Source organism: Sylvia atricapilla, chromosome 6 (genome assembly GCF_009819655.1).
Source record: "Sylvia atricapilla isolate bSylAtr1 chromosome 6, bSylAtr1.pri, whole genome shotgun sequence".
Classification (NCBI taxonomy): domain Eukaryota; kingdom Metazoa; phylum Chordata; class Aves; order Passeriformes; family Sylviidae; genus Sylvia; species Sylvia atricapilla.
Genome location: NC_089145.1, coordinates 27,926,063 through 27,941,270, shown reverse-complemented (window position 1 = coordinate 27,941,270; position 15,208 = coordinate 27,926,063). Strand labels below are relative to the sequence as shown.

General features: G+C 38.6%; 1 protein-coding gene across 2 annotated transcripts in view; it reads left to right on the top strand.

Moving 5' to 3' along the window:
* Positions 1-14,794, top strand: part of SIPA1L1 (signal induced proliferation associated 1 like 1) — a 138,462-nt gene extending 123,668 nt beyond the window's left edge. Inside the window, exons 15-21 of one of the 2 annotated variants that reach the window (XM_066321316.1) lie at positions 1,936-2,175; positions 3,246-3,411; positions 6,000-6,222; positions 9,211-9,357; positions 11,245-11,359; positions 11,843-11,924; positions 12,671-14,794. In XM_066321316.1, the coding sequence (XP_066177413.1) occupies positions 1,936-2,175; positions 3,246-3,411; positions 6,000-6,222; positions 9,211-9,357; positions 11,245-11,359; positions 11,843-11,924; positions 12,671-12,814 (1,117 nt within the window). In that variant the 3' untranslated portion in view covers positions 12,815-14,794. Of the gene's footprint in view, positions 1-1,935; positions 2,176-3,245; positions 3,412-5,978; positions 6,223-9,210; positions 9,358-11,244; positions 11,360-11,842; positions 11,925-12,670 lie in introns of both variants that reach the window. The other variant, XM_066321315.1, reaches the window with a different exon arrangement.
* The last annotated feature ends 414 nt before the right edge of the window (positions 14,795-15,208 follow it).

Below are 15,208 nucleotides of genomic sequence, written 5' to 3'. Positions count from 1 at the left end.
ATGAGTTTTCTACCTCTTGAGTGTATTTAGGAGGGGGTAAAAATGGCAGTTTATCCTGTGGTAGTGATACTTTACAGATGGGCTGGTTTACTCAGCATGTGTAGGAGATTTTTTCAGTGTTGGAAGAGACAAAGGGGGAATTAAGAAAAATATACTGCCTATTCCCCTAGCTCCTAATTTTCTCTGCTTTCTTGCTATAAATTATGCTTACTTATATCTGCTACAAATATGAAGGTTGTGCTGTGCAGCACCAAATATATGGGATTGATGGACCTGTGGAGAGGTCCATCATTGATGGAGGAGAATATCTTCCTGGATTTTTTTCATTCTGCTATTTCATTTTGTGTAGGCCTTTTAAATGTAGAGATGGAGGAAAGGAAGAAATATTATTCTTTAATACAACATCTGTATTACTGTAATTTGATTTGTATGCAAGTGGAGAGGTGCATCTTGCCCCTGATGTGATGGCCCTGGGCTGCAGTAGGCAGTAGAAGGGCTACAGTTCACCCAGGCTCTTCATCAGGCACTTCACTGCTGGGAATCGTGATGCTTAACTTGAGCCACATGAAAATGAAACATATTTCAGGGTGATTCTTTTGACTCCATCTGTTGTCAATGAAGAGAGAGAAGAAACTCCAAAGCATTAATTCTCCCTGCATATATGAAATACCTAATTAAGACAAGCAGAACCACCTCCTTAGGATATTTCTTCATTGACTACTACAGCAGTAACCCGACAAGTGGCATAGATTAGATAACTGACTGCTTGACACTAAATGTAGGTGGTATTATTTTCCCAGGTGGCAACGTAAATTTAACCTTAAATTCTTTTTTTTCTGTTTCAATAAGAGGGATAAATGTGAAAATGCATTGTTTTATTAAGTTATGAAAAGATTGGTGAAGAATTTTCTGCTATGCTAAGGAAGAAGAGATTATCAGTGACTTTATTTAGCCTTCCAGCTAATTTTTATTTCTCAGTCAGAAGCTGTTCTTTACCATGGGGCAATCTGTTTCAAGTTCCTTCACTGCAGTGCTGGATCCAGGGATGAAAATGTGTATAGGTTTTGTAGAGAGCTGCTAGAAAACTGGTTTCTGGATATAGAATGCTATTTCAGTATTAAAGCTGTACACAATCATTTCCTGTTATTGTGCTTATAAATGACTGTCCTTTTAAGGTTGTTACAGTAAATATTGTCTAAGGCCTAGCACTCCTGATAGGAAGCAAGTTCCACCAGATTTGAGTACCAGCATAATAGAGACTATCAGCATAATAGAGATTTGAGTATCAGCATAATAGAGACTATCTTCCATCTAAAGCCCCTCCCCTTCTCCCAACAGGCTGCAGCTGGTCTTCCCAGCTCTGTTTTCTGTCTTGACAAATGGTGATACATGGTAGAGACCTGCTCTAATCTCTCAATTTAAGTCTTTTTTTTTTCTTGCAAATTTTAAATAAATGCTTTACAGGTGAAATTCAGGAACCCCTATTTTGAGAACTGTATTGGTTTCTTCTTTAGTTTGTTGTGGGGTCTTAGAGAGATGTTTCTTGTTGCTTAAATTCCTTCAAAATATGTTTTCTTTTAAAGCCAAGAATTCCAGCAAGAATTTGAACTTCAGTTCTTTTTTGCTCTTCAACTTAAATCTCATGTATTACTTCCAGACTGCCTAATGACAATGAACTCTTAGATTTCCCATTTTTAGAAGGGTGGTGGTATTGTATCCTTAGAAGTTGATGGCTTTAAAGTTTTCCTTTATTATGTGAGGTGCTTTTAGTGAAACGTTGGTGGAAGGCCCTTAAGACAAGGAAGCTGGTTTTGGTACTCTGTCCACTGTTGACAAGAATAACATCTTGTGCCCAGAATTCTCCTCTAAAATCAATTAAACAAGGCCCATATATACACATTTGAGGCAATTTTTTTCTTTATGTTCTTCTCCTAGTACCATGAGCTCACGACACTCTGCCAGCCCTGTTGTTTTCACCAGTGCCAGAAGCTCACCTAAAGAAGAGCTTCATTCTGCTACTTCTCCCCAGCTCGCACCTTCTTTCTCCTCCTCCTCTTCCTCCTCGTCTGGTCCTAGGACTTTCTACCCTCGCCAGGGTGCTACTAGCAAGTATCTGATCGGATGGAAAAAGCCAGAAGGGACAATAAACTCAGTGGGCTTTATGGATTCAAGAAAGTAAGACTTTTTTTTGTTCTCGTTTGATCATTTGCTTTAATTGTAAAAGAAGCATTTTGATCTGTGACAGTTCTCTGTAGAGAAGAGCTCAAGACTATTAATACAATGCTTCATCTTCTGTAGAACTTAATCTCTAATCTAGTCTTGGAGTACAGTTTAAATATTTGATAGTTGGCTAATCTCATTCCCTGTTAACTTGTAAAAGTTGGCGTTTTTATCATATTGGAAAGCTCTATGGATTTCAGTCCTATTAAAGCTTATCTTTTCTTGGGACTGCTTAAAGGTGACTCAAAATGCTATTTGAGCAAATATTAAAAATCCTCTTATTGTAGAGCCTAAGTTTTACTTAAACCTCTCATCCATGTAGTGGTACTGTGCATGTTGTGTATTAACTCTGGCATTTCACATTGCCTTGTTAAAATTGCTGCCAGTATACAGTTTAACTGGCTTAAAGCAAGCCAAGATACCTCAGCATTACAATATGCAAGCATCTCTTCTGGAGGAGAAATTGAGAAACAACTTACTAGAGAAAATATTGTTAAGTATGACTCAAAAAGCAAGTAGATCAGAAAGCCTATTTCAAAGTAATTTATTCAAACCTTCTTGAGTGTTACTGAGTCAGGCACAGTATCCCTAGATGATACCAATAACTGGCTGTCAAAAGGAGGTGGTGAAACTTTGTGATAACTACATTATAAAAAGCCAGTTGAAATATTAAAATAACTTAGTTATTTGCAGCTTTTGGGATTACTGAAGACATGTTTTTTAGCTTTGTAGAGAATGCATGCTGTTTTAATGGATTCAGTCCCTTATTGGGGAAAATGTATTGCATTAACCCTTGAATTATTTTATTGTATTGCTAGTTGATGTTTTTAAACAAGCTTAGTGCTTCCACAGGCATCCACTAAGGTGAGTCACTGCTGTAGTAGTGAAACTTCTTCCATCCTCTGTGCCCTCTACTTAGTTTTTTTTTTCTTCTAAAAACTTGAGGCTGCTATAATTCTTGTTTCATTCATGCCTCCTGCCCCAGGGCTTTGAGACCTGAATGTGTCTGTTCCATTTCATTTAAGACGTCACCAGAGTGATGGCAATGAGATGGCCCACCCTCGGCTGCGGGCGTCGGCAAGAGACCTGCGAGCGTCCCCAAAACGAGCCTCCAAGTCCACTGTCGAAGAAGAACTGAAGAAATTGATAGATCTTGATAGCCCAACACCTGAATCCCAGAAGAATTTTAAGGTATGTTAAAAAAAGAGAGAGAGAGAGAGAATCTTTTCTATTCTCACCCATAACAGGAAAATAAAATGTGAGGCATTCCCTGAATCTCATCGTGGACAGAAAATAAGCTCTTTGTAACTGATTACTGGAGAACTAATTTGATGAAAAGCTTCATTATTACAGCCTCTGTAATATTACTACAACTCTGTGTGCAGATACAAGGAGACTGATATGCCAAATAGCAAAGAACTTTTAGTACGTCTGGGTTATGGAAGATCCTTTAGTGTTGTCTTAGATATTTTAACTGTTCTGATTGCATCACTAAACAGTGACTTACTGACAGTATTGAAACTCCTTGTAAAAAGCACACCTTTATACCTCACTAATCCTGCTATCAAAAATGATCCCTAAAATTAAGCTCATATTTTTGCAGGGTAGTTAGAAACATTTCCTGATGTCTTTCAAAAATACATTGAATAACATGTATTAATTTTTGGAATCCATAATTTGGAAGAGAATGTCTTGATTTCTAGTCTTCAAGTACAGCCAGTGCTTGTCATCCAGAGCCCAAATAGTTTCCACAGCAACCATGCAGAAGAGAGAGCTGTAACTTCTTTTTTTGCTAGTGAAAACCTGAAGTGGCTTATTAAAGCTTGTAAGTGTGGGTTCTGTACACAGATTATTTAAGATGTTGCTTTTGAGGCCAGAGATAAAAAACCTTGTCATTGGCAAGATAACTTTTTTTGAGGTTTGTGATAGTTCTCAGGGGAACTGGGACATGGGTGATACCAACACCTCCTGTTGGTTGCTTTGAGCAAGAGAATTGTTCTCATTCCACCCAAGTTCGCTGTTTTTCTGCTGTGGGGTTAGTGAATCAGTTCTTACTCTCGTCTTTATTTCCTGGTTGCGCTTTTGATAAATTTCAACAAGTTAAAAATATTATGTCACACCAATAAATTGGATCTTACAAGTAAAATTGCATTTTACAAGTATCTTAATTCTGCCCACTGTATGACTTAGATTTCATCTTACAGAAGAAGTCTTACAGCATAAAAAACTGACACTTTAAAAGAAAAGAATAAAAAAAAGATAATGGCCTGCATTAGTTCACTGCACCAGAAATCCTTCTCCTTTCTGTCTTTTGGCTGACAGAGGCTTTGTTTGCCAGTAGAATTTGTTGTTCTAGGCTATGATTTTGTGTGGCTTTTGCATCTTTGTATTATCTCCTAAGCCTTCCTTATCTCCTTACCTACGATTTGGGCATTGTGTATTCTCAGAAAAATAACTTTTTCTCTTTTCCCTGCTCTGGTACCAGAACTTTCATTGGCAGAAAAAAGAAGGCAGTTGAGTTTTCTGTATGCCATACTAAAATCTGGGTACCAAAAGCTGTCATTTCTGTAGTGTTAATGGTATATGCTGGTTTGTATTGTGATGGGCAAGTCCTGAAGGAGGTAACGCCAAGGGGAGGATTTGGTAATAGAAAATTGATATGAGAAATAGAAAGTTGGCTTCTTTATTTCCTTATCTTCTGATCACAGCAGGGTTTTGGAAGTAAGCTTAATAACTCTGTTTCTTAATCATAAAACAAACATGTCCAACAATTCTCTCGTATTAAAATTTGTAAGAGGTGTGGGTATTGGCAGATTGTCTTCCTGTGTACAGTACCAACAGTACCTCTTCCATGTTCTTCTCCCACCTTGTAGTGTGGGATTTTGATCACAGGAATAGAATAATGTATGTTTAAACATTTCTTTCCTCTCTCCAAGAAAAAAGGACTATTTTTATGTGCAAATGAGCAACTGTTTTTAATTGCTCTTTTTGTAAAATCCCTTTTCTCCTTTTTTTTTTTTTTTTTGTTTAAACTCTTACAGAGCAAATGAGGATCTGTAAAAATTTCTCCATGACAGCTTTTGTACCAAATTTCACCCAAACTGTGAAGAAATGTTATGCCTTAGAGATAGCTATGTTGCTACAGGTTTCATGAAAATCAGAGTCACTGCTGGTGTGAATGGTCATAGCAGCTCTCTGGCATTGGCCTGAGAGTGCAAAACTGCAGGCTACCCCAGCACTGCTTTCTCCTGTGTGGAGCATGGAGGAAGCTGGGATGATGGTGAGGGTAAGACAGAAGCTCTCTTATTCATGGGACTGTTTATTTACTTTTGATTCAAATACTTCTGAAGACCCACAGCAGTGGTGGGTGTTCCTGGTTGTTCATTAATAGCAGACTCTAATTAGCTGGCATTTGCTGGTGCTGTGCCTGCAGGAAAGCAGCCAGCCCCAGGCAAGGAGAGAAGTCTGGTTTGTGCAGCATTCAGTATCCATTTCACTGCTGCACATCAGCTCTGGAGTCAGCCTGAGATTTCCACTTCAGGAGAAATTTGAAGGGTGTTTACAAGTTAGAATCTGAGACAGGCTAACAAAGATCTATATATGTTACCTAGTTATAACCTCCTTAAAAGCCAATTCCTTCAGTTCTTTTTCATGTCCACTCTGAAAAAAATGCCATGTTAACACTTGGTGTTCATTATTTCAAAAGTTTATTGATTATTTTTTCTCATTTCTTTTTATTTGTGTTTATGGATGTATAGTCACACACTCTGTCCTGTCAGTCTCCCTTTCCCAGCACTCCTACCACAAGGCGTGCCTTGCAAAGGACTTTGTCAGATGAGAGTATTTACAGTGGTCAGAGGGACCACTTCTTCACCTCGCGGGCCTCACTCTTGGACCAAGCCATGCCAAATGATGTTCTGTTCACCAGCACCTACCCTTCTCTCCCAAAGTCGCTGCCCTTGCGGAGACCATCCTATACTTTGGGAATGAAATCACTGCATGGTAAGTGGATTTCCCATTTTTTGACTTTCAGAGGAATCCTTTGTGAATCAGCTCAGCAGAAGATTTTTTGTTACAGCAATTGGTATTTCCACCTTGATTTTTCTCAGATGAGGAGAGTCCAGTCACATGACCGAAAATATAAAAAAGGACAGGAATTTAATTTTTTTTCCTCACTTCAGTGGGTGTAAGATGGCATGACTGATCATGCATTTGCCTTGTAGAGGGAGCAGAGAAAAATGCCTCGCTGGCTGCAAGTTTCTATAATTTCTTCCAAGAGTCACCTAGATCAGTTGGACCAATGGACAAATAGTGTATGCCTGGTTATCCACCAGAGAGAACTTCAGGTGTTAGTTCCTTAATGTGAGATTATAGAAAAAAAAATATGATTAGAAAAATGATACAAAAGTGGATAAACACTAGTGGACATTTGGATATACAGCTTTTATTGTGCCAAATGTTCAACTGTTTTTAAATTCATTCCCATACACTATTTTACAGCACTCGAATTACTTAGTCACACAGTTAACCAAAAGAAGTTACTTGTAAAGTGTTGTCAAGAAGACACTCGGCTTTTTCCCATTAGCTTACTGAAAAGTCTCAGGATGATTATTTGATGGGTTGTGTGTTGCTGCATGTGAATGTCTCAGTGGGAAACGGAATTTTCACAGGTTCCCACTGTACTTCATAACTGAGTGTGTTTTCCAGAAATAGAGGTAGATCTCAGGGTAGGACTCTGCGATGTTTTCTGAAGAGGTACATATCTGCTCGGATTTATTCATGTTTTAGTATGTTTCAAGAGGAAAATGCAAGGCTATTGATAGATTCAACTCACTATAGAGGGCCCTAAGCACAGTCTGTATTTAGCTACACAGGGTACATTTGACAGTGAAGGCTGATGAAGAAATCTATTTTAAATTCTTTTCATCTGACTGTGATCACCAGGCATCAGTTTTCAGTGTTGAACCTGACATTTTCATGAGTTGTTGTCTGTATAACGTGTTTCTTGCATAAGAGTTAGGAAACTGAACTCTTTTGATTTCCATTTTTTATATGCACCAAAATAACTTTGCAGACTTGGTTATGCTTGTAACTGGATGGAGAATTTGGCTTCTGAGGGCCTGGGGTCAGAAGATTTATGATGCCACCTGAGTACAAATGGAAAGCAGTATTTTGTCTCTTTTCATCTAAATGCTGTATTTTCCAAAAAGAAAACTACAAAACCTTCTTTTGCTGTCATGTTCTCTTCCACACTAAACTGATAACTCCTCCTAGCACATAACCTTTCTACCTCTGTAAACAAAACAAGATTTTTCCATTTTCTATAAAATGTAGGAGCTACATGATAAAAGGACCCGCTATTTGATTGGCACACAAATTGTCTTCCCACACACGCTTTGCTGAGAAAAGGATTAAGTAAGCTAGATATTTAGTACCACAAGTATTTGTTGGCTTCCAGTTATTAAAAATTCCTTAAATTCAGAGATTCTAGAGCACATCCATTTTTTTTAAAGGGGAAAAACAGAGAGCTAAAAATGCTCGTATTTACTCATCTGCCTTAACAGTTGAACTCACATTTTTAAAACAGGTAGTTTTTCAAATATGTTTTCATCTAATTGCATGTATCTTTTCACTAATTGGAGATATTTTCATGTTAACAACCTCCAAAATAACTCTTTCAAGAGCTGAGACAAGAATCATCAGTGTTACTATTGAGCCAAATTACATTTACAAAAAGTAAATACATGCAGACGCAAAAAAAAAAATAATATCAAGATTTCTGAGCAAAGAAGTGAATGCAGTGTAGCTTTTCTGGTCACTGTTTCCCAGGCAGCAGTATGATTTAGCTGAAGTTCTTACTTCAAATTATATAGTAATTACACTATCAAAAAAAAGGGGGAAAAAAAAAAGGAGGAAAGGAGAACTAATACAACCCATGGCATTTTGGGATTGTATCCTGCCTGTCACACTGTCTTTCTGTTCTGTATGATCCAAGCAGACTCTTCACTATTATCTTCTCAGTGGCTTCTTCCCAAGTGCCCAGTCCATCTTCTCACCCCTACACCTCTCTCTTCTAATACTGCCTACAAGATTTTCAAAACTTCTTTACATCCTGACAGAGCGCATGAGAAAGGAATTTGTTGCTGCTTCTGAGCTCACATGTGACCAGGCATTGCACATTTTTTGCTTGTCCTGCCAGTAAACTGAAATAAAGTAGATAATTTTTGCTTGGGAGTTTGGTTTTGCCCTAATTAGTGGTGAAAATCTTAAGTGTTTCACTTTTGTTGTTTTAATTTGCACAAAAATTACGGGGATTTTGAATCCTTCTTTCAAGCTTGCCAATGGGTTTTTTTCCATAGTGAGCCATGTAACAGCTTACAGGCGGGTGTGGCTATTTTTTAGTAAAGATCTGAAGGTTTCACTGAACTGCTGAGAGATGTGCAATGCTCTGGAAGTAATTTTAAGGGTTTTCTTGTTCTGATTCATCTTGGTAGGCTTAAGTTGGCTCCCATTGGATTACAAGATTGTAAAGAGGAAGGAAAAAACCCCCACAGTTTTAGGTTGAGCTTTTTTTGTTTGGGTTGTTTTGTTTGTTGGGGTTTTTTTTACAGAAGAAAATAGGTGCCAAGGATTGTAGAAGCCCCAGCAAGCGGCAGAGCCCTCTAAAGTATTTTCAGCTTGTGCAGAGGCAGGAATTGTTGGGTAAAAGAGTATTGCCTCCAGGCCCAGTGCTGGGGAATCAGAGATTGACTTTTGAAGCACTCAGCTGCAAAGATTAAGGCAAGTTAGAAAGGAGCTGAATGTGCTGACTTTAGAAAACTGTTTTGTAAAGGGCTGTATCTGGTCAACTGCAGTTGATCAAACATTCTTCTGAATTTTGGTTCCAAAATTGCTGTGCCAGAAAAGTTAAGAATAGGGATATGCAATAGTTTTAAGAAAGGAATTTTTGAGTGTTTTATGGAGTTGATAATCTATTCTGCATCGTTCTAGGGGAGTTTTCTGCCTCAGACAGCTCCCTCACAGATATCCAGGAGCAAAGACGGCAGCCCATGCCAGACCCTGGTCTTATGCCATTGCCTGATTCTGCCTCTGATCTGGACTGGTCAAACTTGGTAGATGCTGCCAAAGCTTTTGAAGGTAAGTTTTCAGAATATACTACTTAGGAAGCTGGTCTTTGTGCACATTTCATTAAGAACTGCGGGTTTTGTGGTTGTTTGGGTTTATTTTAATCCTGACTTTTGGTTTTGTTATTCTTAATTTTCTACTTAGTCTGAAGCTTAAGCTCATTTAAAACACCAACTCAAGTGTTAAGAGCCTGAAGTTTTGTATGTAATACTCAGATGCCATTTCTTCATAGTGGAATTCCTTGGTGCTATTGTTTGGCCAAATCTTTGTGAAACTGGGCATTAGGTAAACTGAAGAGAACTGTAAACTGCCTAGATATATTTGAACTTAAAATAAAATGCAGTTTAGATGAAAGAGAATTTGTTACTAGAATCCAATTGAAAAGTCTTCTAGGTGTGTGAAACAGAAGTGCCCATTCCTATTATCTGCATAAATGCTGTCCTCATCTTCATGAAAGTGTTTTTTTACTGATCTTGCATCTTTTAGACCTTATTCAGCAAGGTTGGAGAAGGCTTGGTGAAGTAATTTGATTTCTTGACTGTTCTCTGGTAGTAGCCTCATATATTATTAGGACAGTGCATGTCTCTGTGGGTGTTCAAGATGTACTTGCGTCCTCTGCTCTGTTGCCACAGGAGTTGTAGGAGCAGTTTGGCTCATATTTCTGCTGTGCAGTCTTGGGAAGAGCATTCAAAGTAAGACATGGTCTGCAAGAAGAGATGAATTTGTAGTGATGGTTTTTCCATCACCACATATGGGTGAAACTCAGGTTTTAACACATTTCCCTGTGGTTGGCAGTTTCTCTTTAAAGGATATCCTAGTTTTTGGTGAGATTTGACTGTCCTCATTAACCTGAATCCCTCACTTGGTAGGCCCCAGACTCACTTCTGTTTTCCTTTAGAAGTGTGAACACAGTCACTGTGGTCAAGATAACAAACTGACAGCTCAGATGAAGAAAAGCTAGAGTAATGTGTTAGCTGGCAGCTTCATCTCACTGCTATAAAAATACATTCAAATTTGACTTGGAGAAGGATCTCAATATATTTCATTGGTCTTTGGTTGTCTGGTCTCAGTATAATGTCAGTCTCTAGTCTCTGACAGGTGCCTGTAGGGATTGACACATACCAAGGAGCCTAAATTCTTATTTGTGATCCTGAACACCTCCTCTATAACATTGATTGGTGTCCTCAGCACAAGTCCCTGAAGTTACAAACTGTGGTATCTGTACCAGATGAAACAAAAACTGCCTGTGTCCCTGAACTACATCAACCTGTAGAATAAAAATTTGCCAAACAGATAAAGACTGTACTATTCTGGTTTCCAGTGAGAGCCCAACAGCTGCTGAGATTATTTTGTTAAGCTAAAAGTCTTTAGTTTGTCATGCCACATATGACAATGATTTAGGGATGTGTAAAAACATTTGAACAGTTACAGGACAAGAAATACACACACAAGGCAGGAACAAGGTTTAATGTTTCAATCTGGAAACGTTTTATAATGCATAAGAAAAAAGTCTCAGGTGCTGAAAAACTACATTGGTTGAATTGCACACAGTGAGCTTTTCTTTCCTCAAGATAAAGACATTCTTTATAGAGTGAAGGAAGTTAAATATAGTTGCTAAGTTATTGGGTGGTATCATGTGGTCGTACCCAGGAAGATCTGCACAGTGCTGCTTGTGCCAGAGCCAGTACTTCCTGAATCCAGTACAGTGGAAAACCTGGTACAAACACTTGCACTGCCAGTTTGCTTCTGCCAAGTGGACATTGGGATGTCATATCATCACTTTGCCTTGCTTGAAACCGACTGAAATTGCTGAGATGCTGCAGCATAGCTGTTGTGCTCTGCATGAACAAATAGTCATTACTGCTGCCATTGTTTTTCTCTGTATGTTTGCCTTCTCAGTTCAGCGAGCTTCATTCTTTGCTGCTGCTGATGAAAATCACAGACCTGTGAGTGCTGCTTCCAGCAGTGATCAGGCTGAGGACCAGCTTACTGCACAGATAAAGCCTTATACAGGGTAAGTAAATACACCAGATGTGCAGGCTTTCCCAGCTATAAACTAAGGAAAAGAGTAGGAATGTCTTTATTTGGAAGCTATCTCCAGGGTTCATGCAATAACACTTTGCAAGTTCTCATGAAGATGGAATTGGGAGGTGAAAATAAAAGAATTTTCAAGTCCATTTGAACCTTTTTGCAGATTTTTTTTCTTGTCTGAGATGTTCATGAACCTGTTCAAAGCAATGGTAATTCAAGGCATATACAGTGAGGTCAAGTGATGGGATGCCCCCAAATAATCATGAGTTACATTTGCTAAATTTGCTTTGTTATTTAATGTGCTGCATGTGTTCCGTGTACTCTTTATTATGTTCATTTTGTGACCTCTTGGTGCACACAAATGCATACCTTCATAAAGCTACTTGGTATAGACAAAGCTTCTAGCCACCCCAAGTGAAGACAGTAAATCATATCAAAATCTATTCTTGTTTTCTGCTTTCAACAGTAAAGAATCTCCTCCAACTCTTGCCTCTAAAGTGGACCAACTGGAAGGTTTGCTGAAGATGCTGCAAGAAGATTTAAGGAAGGTAAGCATTTCATCTGCAGGAGGATTTGTAAGACGTGTTTAGTGCTTGGTGGTGCTAATAACTGTGTAATCCTGCTTTGCCATGCCTGAGCCTGTGACAGTCTCATCCTTATGTGAGAAAAAGACATTTATTTGCTACTTTTCTTAGGCTTCTAATTATGCATGGCTGGGATGGGGTGTCTGAATTTGTAGGCGTTTGATTCCTCTGCTTAAATTAGGAGGGTGATTCACAGTACCTCCACTGCTAATTCAGGCGATACTGCAAAAGGCTTGAAGTTAGTCCGTAAAAATGTATCCTACTGATGAAAAGTTGACAGTGTTATCTAAACCTGTAATTTCTACTGTGGAAACTTCCTGTATTGTTTTAATGCCTACTTGGTCCAAGAAGGATCTGCTTGTAGTGAGATGAAGTCTCTTAGCTGGGGAAGTGTTTGTAGGAAGATTCCTTGCCCTTTACATAGTTAACCGTGAGCACTTGTACATACAGAACAGATTATGCCCAATTTTATTAGAGCACCTGGGGAGCCAGCTTCTGCACTGGGATCTAATACGGAGAAATCCTGTTCGTGCAAGCAAAATGTGAGGAAAGAAACATCACTAATGTGACTTGGATATAAACCTGTGTGCTACATCAGTCCTTAAAAAGAATGACACTTATGCCCTCTTAAGACAATCCTGCCGCTCTAGATAGATGGGAAGCATGACCTAAAATTTCCACTAAGATCTTTGTTTTTCCTTATGCCTAAGGAAAAAGAGGACAAGGCCAGCCTTCAGGCTGAAGTGCAACATTTGCGGGAAGACAACTTGAGGTTACAGGAGGAATCCCAGAATGCAACCGAAAAGCTGAAGAAATTCACCGAATGGGTTTTCAACACAATTGATATGAACTGAAAACGGTGTATGGAGAAGGAAACTATCTGTTTTGAATATTATTACTGGGACTTAAGCTTTAATGCCACCTTAATTATGACATGTGAAAGTATAGTCAGAGCAATTCCCTGTTCTTCATCCTCCAATAACTCTTTTTTGCATCTCTGCGCGCACTCAGAACAATTGCAGATCAACAATCAATGTCTGCCTTTTGTAGAAAAAACAAAGTAAATAATTTTAAAAAGGTAAAATAAAAAAATAAAAGTTTAACTGCTAAAATGTGAATGTCTATTTTTTGCACATTGTCTCTTTATCTGTTATGTACAAAATTATTTGGAGGCCAGGATGAGGCTTGCTGTTCCATCTGCCTCTGTTTTCATTAACTTCTTTCTCTCTGTTTCAGGTAATCTGCTTTTCCTTGCAGCTTTGGCAAATATGACATCTAGAAAATTAGAAAGAAATGTTTACTTTACTGCTCTTCTAACGTTGTTTTCTGAAGTATGCCACAGACAAGGGGATGTAATGCAATGTTTTAGGTGTCTCCTTAGCAATTTGCGCTTGGTTACTAGTGCTACCTTCCCATACATTGCAGAGAGCGCGTGTCCATAGTGTATGGTACAGTACAACCAGCATCACAGCTTAGAGAGAGACTAGAGAGGTGAGCCATGGGTGAGGCATATTATCACACATCTATTGCATTAGCATTTCTGGTGGCCTTTGTTTCCTGTGGAAACAATAGCTGCAAGTACCTTTACAAACAGCAAAACTAGGCATGCTGCAGTTCATACCACATCAGGCAGCTGAAACATAAGTGATCCAGCAACAGTGCTCAGTTAAGTACAGCCCCCTTCCCTTCCAGGGGAGTCTGTTGCTTGCATACGTGCGGGAGACTTAAGCTGAAGTTGTAAAGAGATAAAGATTTTTTTTTTCCCCCTCAAAATGTCACCATGAAAAACCACACAAACCATCACTGTACCTGCCCTCCCATTCTGTTTCCCCGGTTTTCTCAAATCACAGAAGATTTGAGAAAAGTTTATTCAAGTTGTGTTTTATTGCATGAGAGATCTTATAAATCCTTTACTGTGGAAGATAGAGGAATATGTAAAGGGGAATTAGAGAAGTGTATTTTTCAAAGCACTGGGACAGGATTGGAGCTCTGAAATCCCCAGTCCCCAGTGAAATTGTCTCGCACGAGATTTCCCAAACTGCTTCGTGCCAGCAAAGTTGATTTCTTGTTCTTTGAAGGAACAGCTAACTTGCCACAACATGTTACCTCTACAGAAAATACCTTTTAGGTGTCAAAATACAGCTTTTAAGCACTGCAGTCTGCACAGGCATTGAACTGCGCAGTGTGCTTAGAAACCTTTTCTACTCCCTTCTGAGGATATAGTTACTACCTTAGTAAATATTGCCTTCCATAAAGTGCAGTGTATTTAGGGGTTAATTTCGAGAGCATCCTCTCACTCCCCCTTTATCGCTTTCTCAACTACACAGATACACAAATACAGATTAAATCACAGGCACAGTCTTGTCACAGACTTCCATGCTCTCTTCAAATCCCTTTTTCACGCTCTTTAATCTTGCTGCACACAAGTACACACTACACTTCAACCTCAAACTTCATTTGTGATGCTAATCCCCATGGAGTTCTTCTCTAATGTTTTGTCATGGAAATGGATCTCTTTGGAACTATTTCTGGAGTGCTTTTGTAAAGGTTTAGAATGTCTTGGGTTTTTTAATGACTTGTATGAAGGAGATTTATATAATGCCTGATATTATTTGTAAATGGGAAATATTGCTAACATCTCTGAGCATCCTGAAGTCTTGCTTTTATTCTCTTTTATTTTTAAGTTTGGTTTTATTTTATTTCAAAAAATATTTTGGGACTTGGGGCAGACTATTTATTAGAGTTTTGCAACAGAGTTCTTCTTGTATGATGCCGCTGAAGGCTACTTGTAAAATTCTGACAATAAAACTCATTTTAAAGGTTCTTCTAAACCATTTTCTGATTTTGTTGGATTTGTTAAGACTTTTCAGAGTGTCCATTTCTTCCTGCTTTCTTCTTGTACTACTTTTCTCAGTGCTTATTGATACATGAGTTCCATACTGTATTGGATTCCTAATTTTTTATCCCTTTGAAGGCCATTACTTGGTATGTAAACAACATTTCATCCCTTAACTTCTTACTTGTATTATTGCACAAATCTGTCTTCTTCCCTTATTTACAAGGGTTTGCCACCTTTAACAGTTACTCTGGGCTTTACCAGAGTGATGCAAAGGAGAGACAGGGCTTTTTAAAGTAATTTATCAGGATTTTAGAACTTACTTGAATTGAAGCTAATTTAGGTAAAACCAAACTGTCCTGGCTTACCCCCGAGGACACACAGAGCTTTCAGCATCCCAGAACCAAACCTG